The sequence below is a fragment of the Oncorhynchus clarkii genome, chromosome 13 (genome assembly GCF_045791955.1).
Source record: "Oncorhynchus clarkii lewisi isolate Uvic-CL-2024 chromosome 13, UVic_Ocla_1.0, whole genome shotgun sequence".
NCBI lineage: Eukaryota > Metazoa > Chordata > Actinopteri > Salmoniformes > Salmonidae > Oncorhynchus > Oncorhynchus clarkii.
The window spans coordinates 63373989-63392128 of NC_092159.1; the positions used below are offsets into that span (position 1 = coordinate 63373989).

Genomic DNA, 18140 nt, shown 5'->3' on the forward strand with positions numbered 1-18140 from the left:
ACAGTTCAAGTCATCTGTCACCTGAGCTGTCGTTGGGCTCAGATTCATGACAGCTCTGTAGATCTGGATGTTTGATACCTCAGCTGGTGTAGCTGCTGGGTTGTCAACTCCATGGTGAGCTGGTGGATATGTTGTGTGTGTGGCTGGGTGATTTATACCCATCTTGTTCTACTTTCTCCCATGAAGTGCAGTCTGTATTACATTTTACTTCCATTATCTTCTGGTTTGATCTGAGACAGAAGCTCCACAGTCTGTGGCAGGTCAAGGTGTACCGGGCTGAGGTTGGTCCTGATCACAGTAATTTTCCACACGATAGACAGGAGTCGATTTGATAGCAAACTCCATTTGTTGAAGCTGTGCTGGTCATGCAATCCTGTTCCTCCTCTGTCTGACTCTGTGTGGGTTCTGGGCCCTCGTTCCCCAGAATGGCGCTCCACCTCTGGCTCTGCTCACCGTGCTGCTCCTCCCAAGTCCAGGAGAACCTCTTCGGAGACGGAGAACGTGAGCTGCTGCTGGGGGTCTGGTAACTTCTCTGGTTGGATCAATGCGTTATTAGGCCGTAGGCGACTGTTCTCCTGTCTCAAACGGACGATCTCTTCCTGATACTCGAGTATCGTTTTTTCCACGGCGCCAAAAATCCCTATAGCAGCTGCGGTTAGCCGCTCCGTGAGGAACACGTTTAACCACTGTAGTTTGGACATTTCGGGGGCAATAAACGTTGGACCGTTCGTTTTATCCATTTGGATACGTTTTACTTTCTTTGCTAGAATGCTTAGCCAAAAGTCCACCAAAACTTTCTGCTCTAATCTGCCTGAATTTACGTTGATAAAAACGCTACGAGCGTGGGATTTCGGGAATGACGTCTCGTCTGATACTCACGACTTTCAAAATAAAAGTCATCTTATTTTACATTTATTTAACAACTGCGACCTGGCCAAGATAAAGCAAAGCAGTGTGACAAAAACAGCACAGAGTTACACATAAACAAACGTAGAGTCAATAACACAAAGAGAAATAGAAAGGTAAGCTGCTCTGACAGCTGATGCTTTTTTTGCAATTCGTTCCAATCATTGGCAGCAGAGAACTGGAAGGAAAGGCGGCCAAAGGAAGTGTTGGCTTTGGGGATGACCAGTGAAATACACCCGCTGGAGAGTGTCCTATGGGTGGGTGTTGCTGTGGTAACCAGTGAGCTGAGATAAGGCGGGGCTTTACCTTGCAAATAGAATGCAGGATGGTAATTAAATCTACTACTACTTGCGATACAGATGGGGATTATTTCTTTCCAAAGATTTCTTTAATTTCAAAATAAATCCACAAACCACAATAAAAAATACAAGATGACGTGTCAGTTTGATATTCAGCAGAAAGGTCCAAAGGGGGCTCATTTTGGCACCAAATTGTAAGAACGGAGAAATCATAGTTAAGAGAGAAATATCAAATGCACCATTTCTCACTTCCATTTATTTAACCTCAAGTTCATATATGACTGGATAGGCCAAGTGTTATGTTTACCAGAAGGCACTGAACTGAATGCAAGCAACCCCCCCCAACCACCATAAAATAAATAAAACCACCACAAAGAGAAATTAAAATCAAATATGACTCTGTAAATCATTTATATATTTTTTGAAGTGAAATAGTTTCCACGTGTGATTTAGCATGGAGTGTTCTCACCTGGGGTGTATTCATTTGTGCAAACCGTAGCAAAACGATTTCACAATGGAAAACGTTTTGTTACGTTTGGTTCCTGTGTTCAAGACGACTTGGAAACTTGAAGAAAGATGAGGCCCCAGGTTCCCCACTTGGAAAATATCAGAATCAACCAATAGGAAGCTCTATGCAAATAACTTGAAGTTTAACGTTTCCGACTTGTCATGAATGCACCATCAGAATGACCAGGAGTTTTACCTCATGGCCAGACCAGGGCCCGTATCCACCAAGCGTCTCAGAGTAGGAGTGCTGATCTAGGCCTTTCAGATCATAATGATTAAGACCTATATGGACAGATCTCAGATCATTTTCTTATAGGGCAGACACTTCAGAACAAACTGTCTTTTGGTTGTTTTTTGGGGGACTATCCATTGTTCCATGTAGTGAATGATATTCTGTGTTTGTATGGGTCAAATTTATTTATTTAACCTTTATTTTACTATGCAAGTCAGTTAAGAACAAATTCTTATTTACAATGACGGCCTACCAGGGAACAGTGGGTTAACTGGTCTAGGAACAGTGGGTTAACTGGTTTAGGAACAGTGGGTTAACTGGTCTAGGAACAGCGGATTAACTGCCTTGTCAAGGGGCAGAACGACAGATTTTTACCTCGTCAGCTCAGGGATTCGATCTAGCAACCTTTCGGTTACTGGCCCAACGCTCTAACCACTAGACTACCTGCCTCCCCAACAATGATGAATAATGAATATGATTGTATTGAACAGATCTCAGATCAGCATCCCTACCCTAAAAGACTTTCTGGAGACAGGCCTAGAAAAAAACAAACTCCAAGCCCTACACATCATCACACAGGCCCACGTTAAGACGAGGAGCTTGATGAAAAATGATATAAAAATAAAAACAGACTGACTACTGTTGGACAGACAGTCACCATTCTAACAGTCAGGTGATAAAATATCCTTCTAGTTCAGAGGGGGAGAAAAAACATGACAAAGATCACCAGGAAATAGTCCCATTATTGACCACAACCAAAAGGACAAATAAATGTAGAGATTGAGCTGTACTGGGATAGTACTGTTACGACTCCATGAGCTCTTCCTCCTTCCTGTACTGTTACGACTCCATGAGCTCTTCCTCCTTCCTGTACTTTTACGACTCCATGAGCTCTTCCTCCTTCCTGTACTGTTACGACTCCATGAGCTCTTCCTCCTTCCTGTACTGTTACGACTCCATGAGCTCTTCCTCCTTCCCGTACTGTTACGACTCCATGAGCTCTTCCTCCTTCCTGTACTGTTACGACTCCATGAGCTCTTCCTCCTTCCTGTACTGTTACGACTCCATGAGCTCTTCCTCCTTCCTGTACTGTTACGACTCCATGAGCTCTTCCTCCTTCCCGTACTGTTACGACTCCATGAGCTCTTCCTCCTTCCTGTACTGTTACGACTCCATGAGCTCTTCCTCCTTCCAGAAACGGCTGCAGACCAACGAGGAAGACCCACTTGGAACTGGACTTTTTGGGGTGAATCTCCCGTTGACTTCAAAGCTTGACTTGTTATGCTAAAGTCCAAGAGAGAAATTAGTCCAGGAAGACTCCCCCCCAGTCAGGTAGGAGGAGTCTATCCATTACATCAGTCAGGTAGGAGGAGTCTATCCATTACATCAGTCCAGGAAGACTCCCCCCCAGTCAGTCAGGTAGGAGGAGTCTATCCATTACATCAGTCCAGGAAGACTCCCCCAGTCAGTCAGGTCGGAGGAGTCTATCCATTACATCAGTCAGGTAGGAGGAGTCTATCCATTACATCAGTCCAGGAAGACTCCCCCCAGTCAGGTAGGAGGAGTCTATCCATTACATCAGTCCAGGAAGACTCCCCCAGTCAGTCAGGTCGGAGGAGTCTATCCATTACATCAGTCAGGTAGGAGGAGTCTATCCATTACATCAGTCCAGGAAGACTCCCCCCAGTCAGGTAGGAGGAGTCTATCCATTACATCAGTCAGGTAGGAGGAGTCTATCCATTACATCAGTCCAGGAAGACTCCCCCAGTCAGTCAGGTAGGAGGAGTCTATCCATTACATCAGTCAGGTAGGAGGAGTCTATCCATTACATCAGTCAGGTAGGAGGAGTCTATCCATTACATCAGTCAGGTAGGAGGAGTCTATCCATTACATCAGTCAGGTAGGAGGAGTCTATCCATTACATCAGTCCAGGAAGACTCCCCCCAGTCAGTCAGGTAGGAGGAGGGTGTAGTGGTGAAACCCCATCAAAGCCAGTTCAGCACAGCAGCAATGGAGGACAGTGGTGAGTATGTATGAGACAGTATGGATGCACATGTGTGTTCCTTACAATACGTTCTTATGTCTCTGTATACTGTTGATGGATAAAGTTTCTCACATCCTGGTGTGTGTGTGTGTGTGTGTGTGTGTGTGTGTGTACTGCTCTACTTATGAATGGATGTCTATGTCCCTGTTAGTCCATGTCTCAGGCCACAGTCTGTCCTCTGTGGGGGGTCTGTTGGGGGGCTGGGGGTCCCGTTCAACAATCCTCCATCCTCTTCCTCCTGTAATCCTCTGCTCTTTCCCTCCTCCTCCTCTTGCCGCTCTGACTTCTGTTTCTCTGCCTTGGTCTTGAACCTCAGCCCGTGACCTTTAAACCAGACGAGAGGAAATAAATGATATATCTGAGAAAGACAGCTGTGTGTGTGTGTGTGGCGTGGGGGGGGGGGACTCACTTGGGCAGTCTGCCACCTCCTTGTGGGCCTTCTTTTTACAGCAGCCTCGACACAGGTTGAATACACAATGATTACCCTACAGAGAGAGAGACAGGTTGAATACACAATGATTACCCTACAGAGAGAGAGACAGGTTGAATACACAATGATTACCCTACAGAGAGAGACAGGTTGAATACACACTGATTACCCTACAGAGAGAGAGACAGGTTGAATACACACTGATTACCCTACAGAGAGAGAGAGAGGGGTTTAGGGACCTGGTGAGAAGGGGGGCGGTTAGGGCCCAGAAGAGGAGGTTAGGGCCCAGGAGAGAGCGGGAGGGAGACAGGTTAGGGACTTGGAGAGAGGGAGAGGGGGTAGACGGGTTAGGGACCCGGAGAGGGGGAGAGACGGGTTAGGGACCTGGAAGTACAAAATTGCGCCAACAGACATGGCAGCTCTGCTTCTAGCTCCTAAGAATCTGACCTGCATACGTAACACCACTATACACAGTCAGGACAGGTTCTCCATTGAACGTTTCTTAGTCCAGGGCTAAACTTCATCTGTAATGAGGAACAGGGTGGAGAGGTTGCTCCACATGGTAATGAGGAACAGGGTGGAGAGGTTGCTCCACATGGTAATGAGGAACAGGGTGGAGAGGTTGCTCCACATGGTAATGAGGAACAGGGTGGAGAGGTTGCTCCACATGGTAATGAGGAACAGGGTGGAGAGGTTGCTCCACATGGTAATGAGGAACAGGGTGAAGAGGTTGCTCCACATGGTAATGAGGAACAGGGTGAAGAGGTTGCTCCACATGGTAATGAGGAACAGGGTGAAGAGGTTGCTCCACATGGTAATGAGGAACAGGGTGAAGAGGTTGCTCCACATGGTAATGAGGAACAGGGTGAAGAGGTTGCTCCACATGGTAATGAGGAACAGGGTGAAGAGGTTGCTCCACATGGTAATGAGGAACAGGGTGAAGAGGTTGCTCCACATGGTAATGAGGAACAGGGTGGAGAGGTTGCTCCACATGGTAATGAGGAACAGGGTGGAGAGGTTGCTCCACATGGTAATGAGGAACAGGGTGAAGAGGTTGCTCCACATGGTAATGAGGAACAGGGTGAAGAGGTTGCTCCACATGGTAATGAGGAACAAAGTGAAGAGGTTGCTACACATGGTAATGAGGAACAGGGTGAAGAGGAGGAACAGGGTGAAGAGGTTGCTCCACATGGTAATGAGGAACAGGGTGAAGAGGTTGCTCCACATGGTAATGAGGAACAGAGTGAAGAGGTTGCTCCACATGGTAATGAGGAACAGGGTGAAGAGGTTTCTACACATGGTAATGAGGAACAGGGTGAAGACGTGGAACAGGGTTTAAGAGGTTGCTCCACATGGTAATGAGGAACAGGGTGAAGAGGAGGAACAGGGTGGAGAGGTTGCTCCACATGGTAATGAGGAACAGGGTGAAGAGGAGGAACAGGGTGAAGAGGAGGAACAGAGTGAAGAGGTTGCTACACATGGTAATGAGGAACAGGGTGAAGAGGAGGAACAGGGTGAAGAGGTGTTTACACATGGTAATGAGGAACAGGGTGAAGAGGAGGAACAGGGTTTAAGAGGTTGCTCCACATGGTAATGAGGAACAGGGTGGAGAGGTTGCTCCACATGGTAATGAGGAACAGGGTGAAGAGGAGGAACAGGGTGAAGAGGAGGAACAGGGTGAGGAGGTTGCTCCACATGGTAATGAGGAACAGGGTGAAGAGGAGGAACAGGGTGAAGAGGTGTTTACACATGGTAATGAGGAACAGGGTGAGGAGGTTGCTACACATGGTAATGAGGAACAGGGTGAAGAGGAGGAACAGGGTGAAGAGGTGTTTACACATGGTAATGAGGAACAGGGTGAAGAGGAGGAACAGGGTGAGGAGGTTGCTACACATGGTAATGAGGAACAGGGTGAAGAGGAGGAACAGGGTGAAGAGGAGGAACAGGGTTTAAGAGGTTGCTCCACATGGTAATGAGGAACAGGGTGGAGAGGTTGCTCCACATGGTAATGAGGAACAGGGTGGAGAGGTTGCTCCACATGGTAATGAGGAACAGGGTGAAGAGGTGTTTACACATGGTAATGAGGAACAGGGTGAAGAGGAGGAACAGGGTAAAGAGGTTGCTCCACATGGTAATGAGGAACAGGGTGAAGAGGTTGCTCCACATGGTAATGAGGAACAGGGTGAAGAGGTTGCTCCACATGGTAATGAGGAACAGGGTGAAGAGGAGGAACAGGGTGAAGAGGTTGCTCCACATGGTAATGAGGAACAGGGTGAAGAGGTTGCTCCACATGGTAATGAGGAACAGGGTGAAGAGGAGGAACAGGGTGAAGAGGAGGAACAGGGTGAAGAGGAGGAACAGGCTGAAGAGGTTGCTACACATGGTAATGAGGAACAGGGTGAAGAGGAGGAACAGAGTGAAGAGGAGGAACAGGGTGAAGAGGAGGAACAGGGTGAAGAGGAGGAACATGGTGAGGAGGAGGAACAGAGTGAAGAGGAGGAACAGGGTGAAGAGGAGGAACAGGCTGAAGAGGTTGCTACACATGGTAATGAGGAACAGGGTGAAGAGGAGGAACAGAGTGAAGAGGAGGAACAGGGTGAAGAGGAGGAACAGGGTGAAGAGGAGGAACAGGGTGAAGAGGAGGAACAGGGTGAAGAGGTGGAACAGGGTGAAGAGGAGGAACAGGCTGAAGAGGTTGCTACACATGGTAATGAGGAACAGGGTGAAGAGGAGGAACAGAGTGAAGAGGAGGAACAGGGTGAAGAGGAGGAACAGGGTGAAGAGGAGGAACAGGGTGAAGAGGAGGAACAGGGTGAAGAGGTGGAACAGGGTGAGGAGGTCGTCTCTCCACTCACCTTTGGATTTCCACACTGCTCACACTTGATGTACTTTGCTGCAGAGAAAACAGGGGTAAAAAAGAGGTTATCTACTGTACTGTTTGTGTCGGCTGAGGCTCTGTACATTCTGTAGCATTATAAACTGGGTGGTTCCAGCCCTGAATGCTGATTGGCTGACAGCCGTGGTATATCAGACCGCATACCACGGGTATGACAAAACATATACCAATATACCACGGCTAAGGGCTGTTCTTACGCACGACGCAACGCAGAGTGTCTGGACACAGGCCTTAGCCGTGGTATATTGGCCGTATACCACGATCCCCCGAGGCGTCTTATTGTCGTTATAAACTGGTTACCAACGTAATTAGAGCAGTTAAAACAAATGTTTTGTCATACCCTGGGTGGTTCGAGCCCTGAATGCTGATTGGCTGACAGCTGGTGTATATCAGACCGTACACCACGGGTATGACAAAACATTTAGTTTCACTGCCCTACTTATGTTGATAACCAGTTTATAACAGCAATAAGGCACCTTGGGGGTGTGTGGTATATGGCCAATATCCCACGGCTAAAAGCCTTATTGCTTAATTAGACTGGGTAGAGAGTCTAGGTAACTGCAGTACTACGAGGAAAAATAACTCACGTTTCTGCTCGGGACAGAAGTTCTTGTAGGGGTTTCTGGCTTTCTTCTTCTGTTTGTTTTTGGAGAGGGCATCGCTCGCCCCGTCCGAGTCCTCCTGTGACAACGCCCTCTTGTGACACACTGCCTTCACCTCCGTACCGTTGCTGTTAGCAACCGGAGCCTTCGGCCTGGCAGGAACAATGTTCATCGTCATGGCAACGCGTTACGGTTTCTATGTGTGTGTGGACTTGACGACTTTGATCTTCTAATTGTTATTGGTCACGTACACACGGTCAGCAGATGTTATTGGTCACATACACACGGTCAGCAGATGTTAATGGTCACATACACACGGTCAGCAGATGTCAATGGTCACATACACACGGTCAGCAGATGTCAATGGTCACATACACACGGTCAGCAGATGTTATTGGTCACATACACACGGTCAGCAGATGTTAATGGTCACATACACACGGTCAGCAGATGTCAATGGTCACGTACACACGGTCAGCAGATGTCAATGGTCACGTACACACGGTCAGCAGATGTCAATGGTCACGTACACACGGTCAGCAGGTGTTTTGGTCACATACACACGGTCAGCAGATGTTAATGCGAGTGTAGTGAAATGCTTGTACTTCTAGTTCCGACTGCAGTGCAGTAGTATCTAATAATTTCACAACAACTACCTGATACACACACATCTCAGTGAAGGAATGTACACAGATCTCAAGTTAGGATTCTCAACAGGAAATTGTCACTCACACTGGTCTGACGTACGGCTGGCAGATCCAATGAGGGAATGGCAGCCCAACCACCTGCCCCGCCTCCTCTCCTCCATTGGTTATCTCCTCCTGCAGAGGTTAAACAAATGAGAAAAGAACCAGTGTCATCATCTAGCTGTGTTGGGAGGAGAGAGAAGAGGGGGAGGGGGGAGAAGAGGGAGAGGGGGAAGAAGGGTGAAGAAGGGGAGGAGGGAGAAGAGGGGAGAAGGGTGAAGAAGGGGAGGAGGGAGAAGAGGGAAGAAGGGTGAAGAAGAGGAGGAGGGAGAAGAGGGGAGAAGGGTGAAGGGGAGAAGGGTGAAGAAGGGGAAGAGGGAGAAGAGGGGAGAAGGGTGAAGAAGAGGAGGAGGGAGAAGAGGGAAGAAGAGTGAAGAAGGGTGAAGAAGAGGAGGAGGGAGAAGAGGGGAGAAGAGGGAAGAAGGGGAAGAGGGGAGAAGGGTGAAGAAGAGGAGGAGGGAGAAGAGAGGAGAGGGTGAAGAAGGGGAAGAGGGAGAAGAGGGGAGAAGGGTGAAGAAGAGGAGGAGGGAGAAGAAGGGAGAAGGGTGAAGAAGGGGAAGAGGGAGAAGAGAGGAGAGGGTGAAGAAGGGGAGGAGGGAGAAGAGGGGAGAAGGGTGAAGAAGAGGAGGAGGGAGAAGAGGGGAGAAGGGTGAAGAAGGGGAAGAGGGAGAAGAGGGGAGAAGGGTGAAGAAGAGGAGGAGGGAGAAGAGAGGAGAGGGTGAAGAAGGGGAAGAGGGAGAAGAGGGGAGAAGGGTGAAGAAGGGGAGAAGGGTGAAGAAGGGGAGGAGGGAGAAGAGGGGAGAAGGGTGAAGAAGGGGAAGAGGGAGAAGAGGGGAGAAGGGTGAAGAAGGGGAGAAGGGTGAAGAAGGGGAGGAGGGAGAAGAGGGGAGAAGGGTGAAGAAGGGGAAGAGGGAGAAGAGGGGAGAAGGGTGAAGAAGAGGAGGAGGGAGAAGAGAGGAGAGGGTGAAGAAGGGGAAGAGGGAGAAGAGGGGAGAAGGGTGAAGAAGGGGAGGAGGGAGAAGAGGGAAGAAGGGTGAAGAAGAGGAGGAGGGAGAAGAGGGAAGAAGGGTGAAGAAGAGGAGGAGGGAGAAGAGGGGAGAAGGGTGAAGAAGGGGAGGAGGGAGAAGAGGGAAGAAGGGTGAAGAAGGGGAAGAGGGAGAAGAGGGAAGAAGGGTGAAGAAGGGGAAGAGGGGAGAAGGGTGAAGAAGGGGAAGAGGGAGAAGAGGGAAGAAGGGTGAAGAAGGGGAAGAGGGAGAAGAGGGGAGAAGGGTGAAGAAGAGGAGGAGGGAGAAGAGGGGAGAAGGGTGAAGAAGAGGAGGGAGAAGAGGGGAGAAGGGTGAAGAAGGGGAGGAGGGAGAAGAGGGAAGAAGGGTGAAGAAGGGGAAGAGGGAGAAGAGGGAAGAAGGGTGAAGAAGAGGAGGAGGGAGAAGAGGGGAGAAGGGTGAAGAAGGGGAAGAGGGAGAAGAGGGGAGAAGGGTGAAGAAGAGGAGGAGGGAGAAGAGGGGAGAAGGGAGAAGAAGGGAGAAGGGTGAAGAAGAGGAGGAGGGAGAAGAGGGGAGAAGGGGAAGAGGGAGAAGAGGGGAGAAGGGAGAAGAAGAGGAGGAGTAGGAAGAGGGGAGAAGGGTGAAGAAGGGGAGGAGGGAGAAGAGGGGAGAATGGTGAAGAAGAGGAGGAGGGAGAAGAAGGGAGAAGGGTGAAGAAGGGGAAGAGGGAGAAGAGGGGAGAAGGGTGAAGAAGAGGAGGAGGGAGAAGAGGGGAGAAGGGTGAAGAAGGGGAGGAGGGAGAAGAGGGGAGAAGGGTGAAGAAGAGGGGGAGGGGGGAGAAGAGGGAGAAGGGGAAGAAGGGGAAGAGGGAGAAGAGGGGAGAAGAGGGGAGAAGGGTGAAGAAGGGGAGGAGGGAGAAGAGGGGAGAAGGGTGAAGAAGAGGGGGAGGGGGGAGAAGAGGGAGAAGGGGAAGAAGAGTGAAGAAGGGGAGGAGGGAGAAGAGGGGGAGGGGGGAGAAGAGGGAGAAGGGGAAGAAGAGTGAAGAAGGGGAAGAGGGAGAAGAGGGGGAGGGAGAAGAGGGGAGAAGGGTGAAGAAGAGGAGGAGGGAGAAGATTGGAGAAGGGTGAAGAAGAGGGAGGAGGGAGAAGAGGGAGAAGGGTGAAGAAGAGGGAGGAGGGAGAAGAAGGGGAGGAGGGAGAAGAGGGGAGAAGGGTGAAGAAGGGGAGGAGGGAGAAGAGGGGAGAAGGGTGAAGAAGAGGGGGAGGGGGGAGAAGAGGGAGAAGGGGAAGAAGGGGAAGAGGGAGAAGAGGGGAGAAGGGTGAAGAAGGGGAGGAGGGAGAAGAGGGGAGAAGGGAGAAGGGTGAAGAAGAGGAGGAGGGAGAAGAGGGGAGAAGGGTGAAGAAGGGGAAGAGGGAGAAGAGGGGAGAAGGGTGAAGAAGAGGAGGAGGGAGAAGAGGGGAGAAGGGTGAAGAAGGGGAGGAGGGAGAAGAGGGGAGAAGGGTGAAGAAGAGGAGGAGGGAGAAGAAGGGAGAAGGGTGAAGAAGGGGAAGAGGGAGAAGAGGGGAGAAGGGTGAAGAAGAGGAGGAGGGAGAAGAGGGGAGAAGGGTGAAGAAGAGGGGGAGGGGGGAGAAGAGGGAGAAGGGGAAGAAGGGGAAGAGGGAGAAGAGGGGAGAAGAGGGGAGAAGAGGGGAGAAGGGTGAAGAAGGGGAGGAGGGAGAAGAGGGGAGAAAGGTGAAGAAGAGGGGGAGGGGGGAGAAGAGGGAGAAGGGGAAGAAGAGTGAAGAAGGGGAGGAGGGAGAAGAGGGGGAGGGGGGAGAAGAGGGAGAAGGGGAAGAAGAGTGAAGAAGGGGAAGAGGGAGAAGAGGGGGAGGGGGAGAAGAGGGAGAAGGGTGAAGAAGGGGAGGAGGGAGAAGAGGGGAGAAGGGTGAAGAAGAGGAGGAGGGAGAAGAGGGGAGAAGGGTGAAGAAGAGGGAGGAGGGAGAAGAGGGGAGAAGGGTGAAGAAGAGGGGGAGGGGGGAGAAGAGGGAGAAGGGTGAAGAAGAGGAGGAGGGAGAAGAGGGAAGAAGGGTGAAGAAGGGGAGGAGGGAGAAGAGGGGAGAAGGGTGAAGAAGAGGGAGGAGGGAGAAGAGGGGAGAAGGGTGAAGAAGGGGAGGAGGGAGAAGAGGGGAGAAGGGTGAAGAAGAGGGGGAGGGGGGAGAAGAGGGAGAAGAGGGAGAAGAGGGGAGAAGGGTGAAGAAGGGGAGGAGGGAGAAGAGGGGAGAAGGGAGAAGAAGGGAGAAGGGTGAAGAAGAGGAGGAGGGAGAAGAGGGGAGAAGGGTGAAGAAGGGGAAGAGGGAGAAGAGGGGAGAAGGGTGAAGAAGAGGAGGAGGGAGAAGAGGGGAGAAGGGTGAAGAAGGGGAGGAGGGAGAAGAGGGGAGAAGGGTGAAGAAGAGGAGGGAGAAGAAGGGAGAAGGGTGAAGAAGGGGAAGAGGGAGAAGAGGGGAGAAGGGTGAAGAAGAGGAGGAGGGAGAAGAGGGGAGAAGGGTGAAGAAGAGGGGAGGGGGGAGAAGAGGGAGAAGGGGAAGAAGGGGAAGAGGGAGAAGAGGGGAGAAGAGGGGAGAAGGGTGAAGAAGGGGAGGAGGGAGAAGAGGGGAGAAAGGTGAAGAAGAGGGGGAGGGGGGAGAAGAGGGAGAAGGGGAAGAAGAGTGAAGAAGGGGAGGAGGGAGAAGAGGGGGAGGGGGAGAAGAGGGAGAAGGGGAAGAAGAGTGAAGAAGGGGAAGAGGGAGAAGAGGGGGAGGGGGGAGAAGAGGGAGAAGGGTGAAGAAGGGGAGGAGGGAGAAGAGGGGAGAAGGGTGAAGAAGAGGAGGAGGGAGAAGAGGGGAGAAGGGTGAAGAAGAGGGAGGAGGGAGAAGAGGGGAGAAGGGTGAAGAAGAGGGGGAGGGGGAGAAGAGGGAGAAGGGTGAAGAAGAGGAGGAGGGAGAAGAGGGAAGAAGGGTGAAGAAGGGGAGGAGGGAGAAGAGGGGAGAAGGGTGAAGAAGAGGGAGGAGGGAGAAGAGGGGAGAAGGGTGAAGAAGGGGAGGAGGGAGAAGAGGGGAGAAGGGTGAAGAAGGGGAGGAGGGAGAAGAGGGGAGAAGGGTGAAGAAGGGGAGGAGGGAGAAGAGGGGAGAAGGGTGAAGAAGAGGGAGGAGGGAGAAGAGGGGAGAAGGGTGAAGAAGAGGGGGAGGGGGGAGAAGAGGGAGAAGGGTGAAGAAGACGGAGGAGGGAGAAGAGGGGAGAAGGGTGAAGAAGAGGGGGAGGGGGGAGAAGAGGGAGAAGGGTGAAGAAGAGGGAGGAGGGAGAAGAGGGGAGAAGGGTGAAGAAGGGGAGGAGGGAGAAGAGGGGAGAAGGGTGAAGAAGGGGAGAAGGGAGAAGAGGGGAGAAGGGTGAAGAAGGGGAGGAGGGAGAAGAGGGGAGAAGGGTGAAGAAGGGGAAGAGGGAGAAGAGGGGAGAAGGGTGAAGAAGGGGAGAAGGGAGAAGAGGGGAGAAGGGTGAAGAAGGGGAAGAGGGAGAAGAGGGGAGAAGGGTGAAGAAGGGGAGAAGGGTGAAGAAGAGGAGGAGGGAGAAGAGGGGAGAAGGGTGAAGAAGAGGGAGGAGGGAGAAGAGGGGAGAAGGGTGAAGAAGAGGGGGAGGGGGAGAAGAGGGAGAAGGGTGAAGAAGAGGGAGGAGGGAGAAGAGGGGAGAAGGGTGAAGAAGGGGAGGAGGGAGAAGAGGGGAGAAGGGTGAAGAAGAGGGGGAGGGGGAGAGGAGGGGAGAAGGGTGAAGAAGAGGGGGAGGGGGGAGAAGAGGGAGAAGGGGAAGAAGAGTGAAGAAGGGGAGGAGGGAGAAGAGGGGGAGGGGGGAGAAGAGGGAGAAGGGTGAAGAAGGGGAGGAGGGAGAAGAGGGAGAGGGGGAGAAGAGGGAGAAGAGGGGGAGGGGGGAGAAGAGGGGGAAGAGGGGGAGGGGGGAGAAGAGGGGGAGGGGGAGAAGAGGGGGAGAAGAGGGGGAGGGGGGAGAAGAGGGGGAGGAGGGGGAGGAGGGAGAAGAGGGGGAGGGGGGAGAAGAGGGGGAGGGGGGAGAAGATTGGAAAAAGAGGAGGAGCAATTGGTGAGGAAGAGAAACTAAAAAGGAGTAAAACATTTTGGGGAGGAGGGAAGGAAAGAATGAACCCTAGGTACCTGACAGCGTAGCTAACCCTAGGTACCTGACAGCGTAGCTAACCCTAGGTACCTGACAGCGTAGCTAACCCTAACCCTAGGTACCTGACAGCGTAGCTAACCCTAGGTACCTGACAGCGTAGCTAACCCTAGGTACCTGACAGCGTAGCTAACCCTAGGTACCTGGCAGCGTAGCTAACCCTTACCCTAGGTACCTGACAGCGTAGCTAACCCTAGGTACCTGACAGCATAGCTAACCCTAACCCTAGGTACCTGACAGCGTAGCTAACCCTAGGTACCTGACAGCGTAGCTAACCCTAACCCTAGGTACCTGACAGCGTAGCTAACCCTAGGCACCTGACAGCGTAGCTAACCCTAGGTACCTGACAGCGTAGCTAACCCTAGGTACCTGGCAGCGTAGCTAACCCTAACCCTAGGTACCTGACAGCGTAGCTAACCCTAGGTACCTGACAGCGTAGCTAACTCTAGGTACCTGACAGCGTAGCTAACCCTAGGTACCTGACAGCGTAGCTAACCCTAGGTACCTGACAGCGTAGCTAACCCTAGGTACCTGACAGCGTAGCTAACCCTAGGTACCTGGCAGCGTAGCTAACCCTAACCCTAGGTACCTGACAGCGTAGCTAACCCTAGGTACCTGACAGCGTAGCTAACCCTAGGTACCTGACAGCGTAGCTAACCCTAGGTACCTGACAGCGTAGCTAACCCTAGGTACCTGACAGCGTAGCTAACCCTAGGTACCTGACAGCGTAGCTAACCCTAGGTACCTGACAGCGTAGCTAACCCTAGGTACCTGACAGCGTAGCTAACCCTAGGTAGCTGACAGCGTAGCTAACCCTAGGTACCTGACAGCGTAGCTAACCCTAGGTACCTGACAGCGTAGCTAACCCTAGGTACCTGACAGCGTAGCTAACCCTAGGTACCTGACAGCGTAGCTAACCCTAGGTACCTGACAGCGTAGCTAACCCTAACCCTAGGTACCTGACAGCGTAGCTAACCCTAGGTACCTGACAGCGTAGCTAACCCTAGGTACCTGACAGCGTAGCTAACCCTAGGTACCTGGCAGCGTAGTCTGAGTTGTCTGCTGACCTCTGTCAGCCCCTGCAGGTTCTTCACCTTGGCCAGCTCCTCTCTCAGGTCCTTGTGGATCTGCAGCCTGGAGAAACACTAACAAATAAAACACACACACAGATTGTGGCGATAGTGAAGTACTGAGTGGGTGTGTGTGTGTGTGTCCCTCTGGGTGTGTGTGTGTGTGTGTGTGTGTGTGTGTGTGTGTCCCTCTGGGTGTGTGTGTTACATACGTGTGGTGCCAGAGCTTGAAGAGGTGTGCTCTGACATAGGACAGGGTACAGGGAGGGTACTGACTGACCACCTCTAGATACTCCTCAGCCATCTCCCATACAGGAGGGCTGTGACCCTCAAACAGAGCTGGGTTATGGAGGTTCCCCTCTGGAAACACACACAGAGAAAGAGAAACACAGAGAGAAACACAACAGGGAGAGAAACACACAGAGAGAGAGAAACATACACACAGAGAGAGAGAAACACACAGAGAGAGAAACATACACAGAGAGAGAGAGAGAGAAACACAGAGAGAGAGAGAGAGAAACACAGAGAGAGCGAGAGAGAAACACAGAGAGAAACACAGAGAGAACCACACACAAACACACAGAGAAAGAGAGAAGCACACACAGAGAAAGAGAGAAACAGAGAGTGATAAACACAAATTAGTAGGTGTTATGACTCTTGGGAGACTAATTACTCAAGGTGAGGCGGAGGTGTGTACCTGCACTCATCACCCCCTGTACTCCAGTCTCCTCCATACACTGCTCCACATCACTCAGGTGTTGGATGTTACCGTTAGCGAACACAGGGATGTTAACAGCGTTCCTATAGCAACAACACAGAGAGAGAGAGCGACTGTTTAATAAACCCAGTATCAGCTATGTGACAATATAATAGGGTACTGTACAGTAGAATATAATATAATGTTTTCCTGTGAAGAAACTTCTTGGAGACCTACTAGACTACACAAACTGTCTCCAACTACACAGCAGAGACCTACTAGACTACACAAACTACCTCCAACTACACAGCAGAGATCTACTAGACTACACAAACCTCCTCCAACTACACAGCAGAGACCTACGAGACTACAAACTGTCTCCAACTACACAGCAGAGACCTACTAGACTACACAAACTGTCTCCAACTACACAGCAGAGACCTACTAGACTACACAAACTGTCTCCAACTACACAGCAGAGACCTACTAGACTACACAAACTGTCTGCAACTACACAGCAGAGACCTACGAGACTAAACTGTTTACAACTACACAGCAGAGACCTACTAGACTACACAAACTGTCTCCAACTACACAGTAGCTCTACTAGACTACACAAACTACCTCCAACTACACAGCAGAGACCTACGAGACTACAAACTGTCTCCAACTACACAGTAGCCGTACTAGACTACACAAACTACCTCCAACTACACAGTAGCTCTACTAGACTACACAAACTACCTCCAACTACACAGTAGCCCTACTAGACTACACAAACTACCTCCAACTACACAGCAGAGACCTACTAGACTACAAACTGTCTCCAACTACACAGTATCCGTACTAGACTACAAACGGTCTCCCCTACTAGACTACACAAACTACCTCCAACTACACAGCAGAGACCTACTAGACTACACAAACTGTTTCTACCTGACAAACATAATATTGGTTCTTCTCTGTAGTCTTAGTTGAACTGTGAGGGAACTGCAGTGTGCTTACCGTACAGCCTTGATGTGTTCCCAGCTAGCGATGCCTGTCGCGGGTCCTTTCTTAATTGAACTGTGAGGGAACTGCAGTGTGCTTACCGTACAGCCTTGATGTGTTCCCAGCTAGCGATGCCTGTCGCGGGTCCTTTCTTAATTGAACTGTGAGGGAACTGCAGTGTGCTTACCGTACAGCCTTGATGTGTTCCCAGCTAGCGATGCCTGTCGCGGGTCCTTTCTTAATTGAACTGTGAGGGAACTGCAGTGTGCTTACCGTACAGCCTTGATGTGTTCCCAGCTAGCGATGCCTGTCGCGGGTCCTTTCTTAATTGAACTGTGAGGGAACTGCAGTGTGCTTACCGTACAGCCTTGATGTGTTCCCAGCTAGCGATGCCTGTCGCGGGTCCTTTCTTAATTGAACTGTGAGGGAACTGCAGTGTGCTTACCGTACAGCCTTGATGTGTTCCCAGCTAGCGATGCCTGTCGCGGGTCCTTTCTTAATTGAACTGTGAGGGAACTGCAGTGTGCTTACCGTACAGCCTTGATGTGTTCCCAGCTAGCGACGCCTGTCGCGGGTCCTTTCTTAATTGAACTGTGAGGGAACTGCAGTGTGCTTACCGTACAGCCTTGATGTGTTCCCAGCTAGCGATGCCTGTCGCGGGTCCTTTCTTAATTGAACTGTGAGGGAACTGCAGTGTGCTTACCGTACAGCCTTGATGTGTTCCCAGCTAGCGATGCCTGTCGCGGGTCCTTTCTTAATTGAACTGTGAGGGAACTGCAGTGTGCTTACCGTACAGCCTTGATGTGTTCCCAGCTAGCGACGCCTGTCGCGGGTCCTTTCTGGTCCTTGGTCCGACCGTGAACGGTCAGCAGCTGAGACAGAGATGGAGAGGTCTGAATGAAAATACTTCCTACCCGGTTAAATAAAAATTAAATACAAATTAAAATAAAATGAGTCTGTCTGTGTGTTGCTATGGAGACAGCATAGGTGACACTGCAGTACTACGAGGAAAAATGTTGATGAGGCTCTCTTGTTCAGATATCTGTAAGTGGACTGGAGGCAGGGCATGAAAGGGATAACGAATCCAGTTGTTTGTGTCATTCATTTCGAGAAAGTACCTGTGTAATTACACACCCAACTCACTCAGGTGATTCATTATATCACGTTTGACATTGTCCGTAAACTTGAGTTCATTTAGAACACAAAAAATCTGACAATGATGGAAAGACCTGTGTGTTGTCCTTGTTAATGCAGACAGAGAAGAGCTCCAACTTCTTAATCATAGACTCAATTTTGTCCCGCACATTGAATATAGTTGCGTAGAGTCCCTGAAATCCTAGATTCAGATCATTCAGGAGAGAGAGAAAACATCACCCAGATAGACAAACTACCTCCAACTACACAGCAGAGACATACTAGACTACACAAACAACCTCCACCACCTCAAGCTCAACCTCGACAAGACGGAGCTGCTCTTCCTTCCGGGAAAGGCCTGCCTGCTCCAAGACCTCTCCATCACAGTTGACAACTCCATGGTGTTCCCATCC

General features: G+C 50.9%; 1 protein-coding gene across 1 annotated transcript in view; it reads right to left on the reverse strand.

The window, feature by feature from the left end:
• Window positions 1-3336: 3336 nt before the first annotated feature.
• Window positions 3337-18140, reverse strand: part of LOC139365242 (tRNA-dihydrouridine(16/17) synthase [NAD(P)(+)]-like) — a 20043-nt gene continuing 5239 nt past the window's right edge. Inside the window, 10 exon segments of the mRNA XM_071102745.1 lie at window positions 3337-4174; window positions 4176-4312; window positions 4398-4473; window positions 7274-7311; window positions 7902-8068; window positions 8649-8737; window positions 14874-14970; window positions 15119-15266; window positions 15604-15707; window positions 17383-17465. Of these exon segments, the coding sequence (XP_070958846.1) occupies window positions 4148-4174; window positions 4176-4312; window positions 4398-4473; window positions 7274-7311; window positions 7902-8068; window positions 8649-8737; window positions 14874-14970; window positions 15119-15266; window positions 15604-15707; window positions 17383-17465 (966 nt within the window). The 3' untranslated portion in view covers window positions 3337-4147.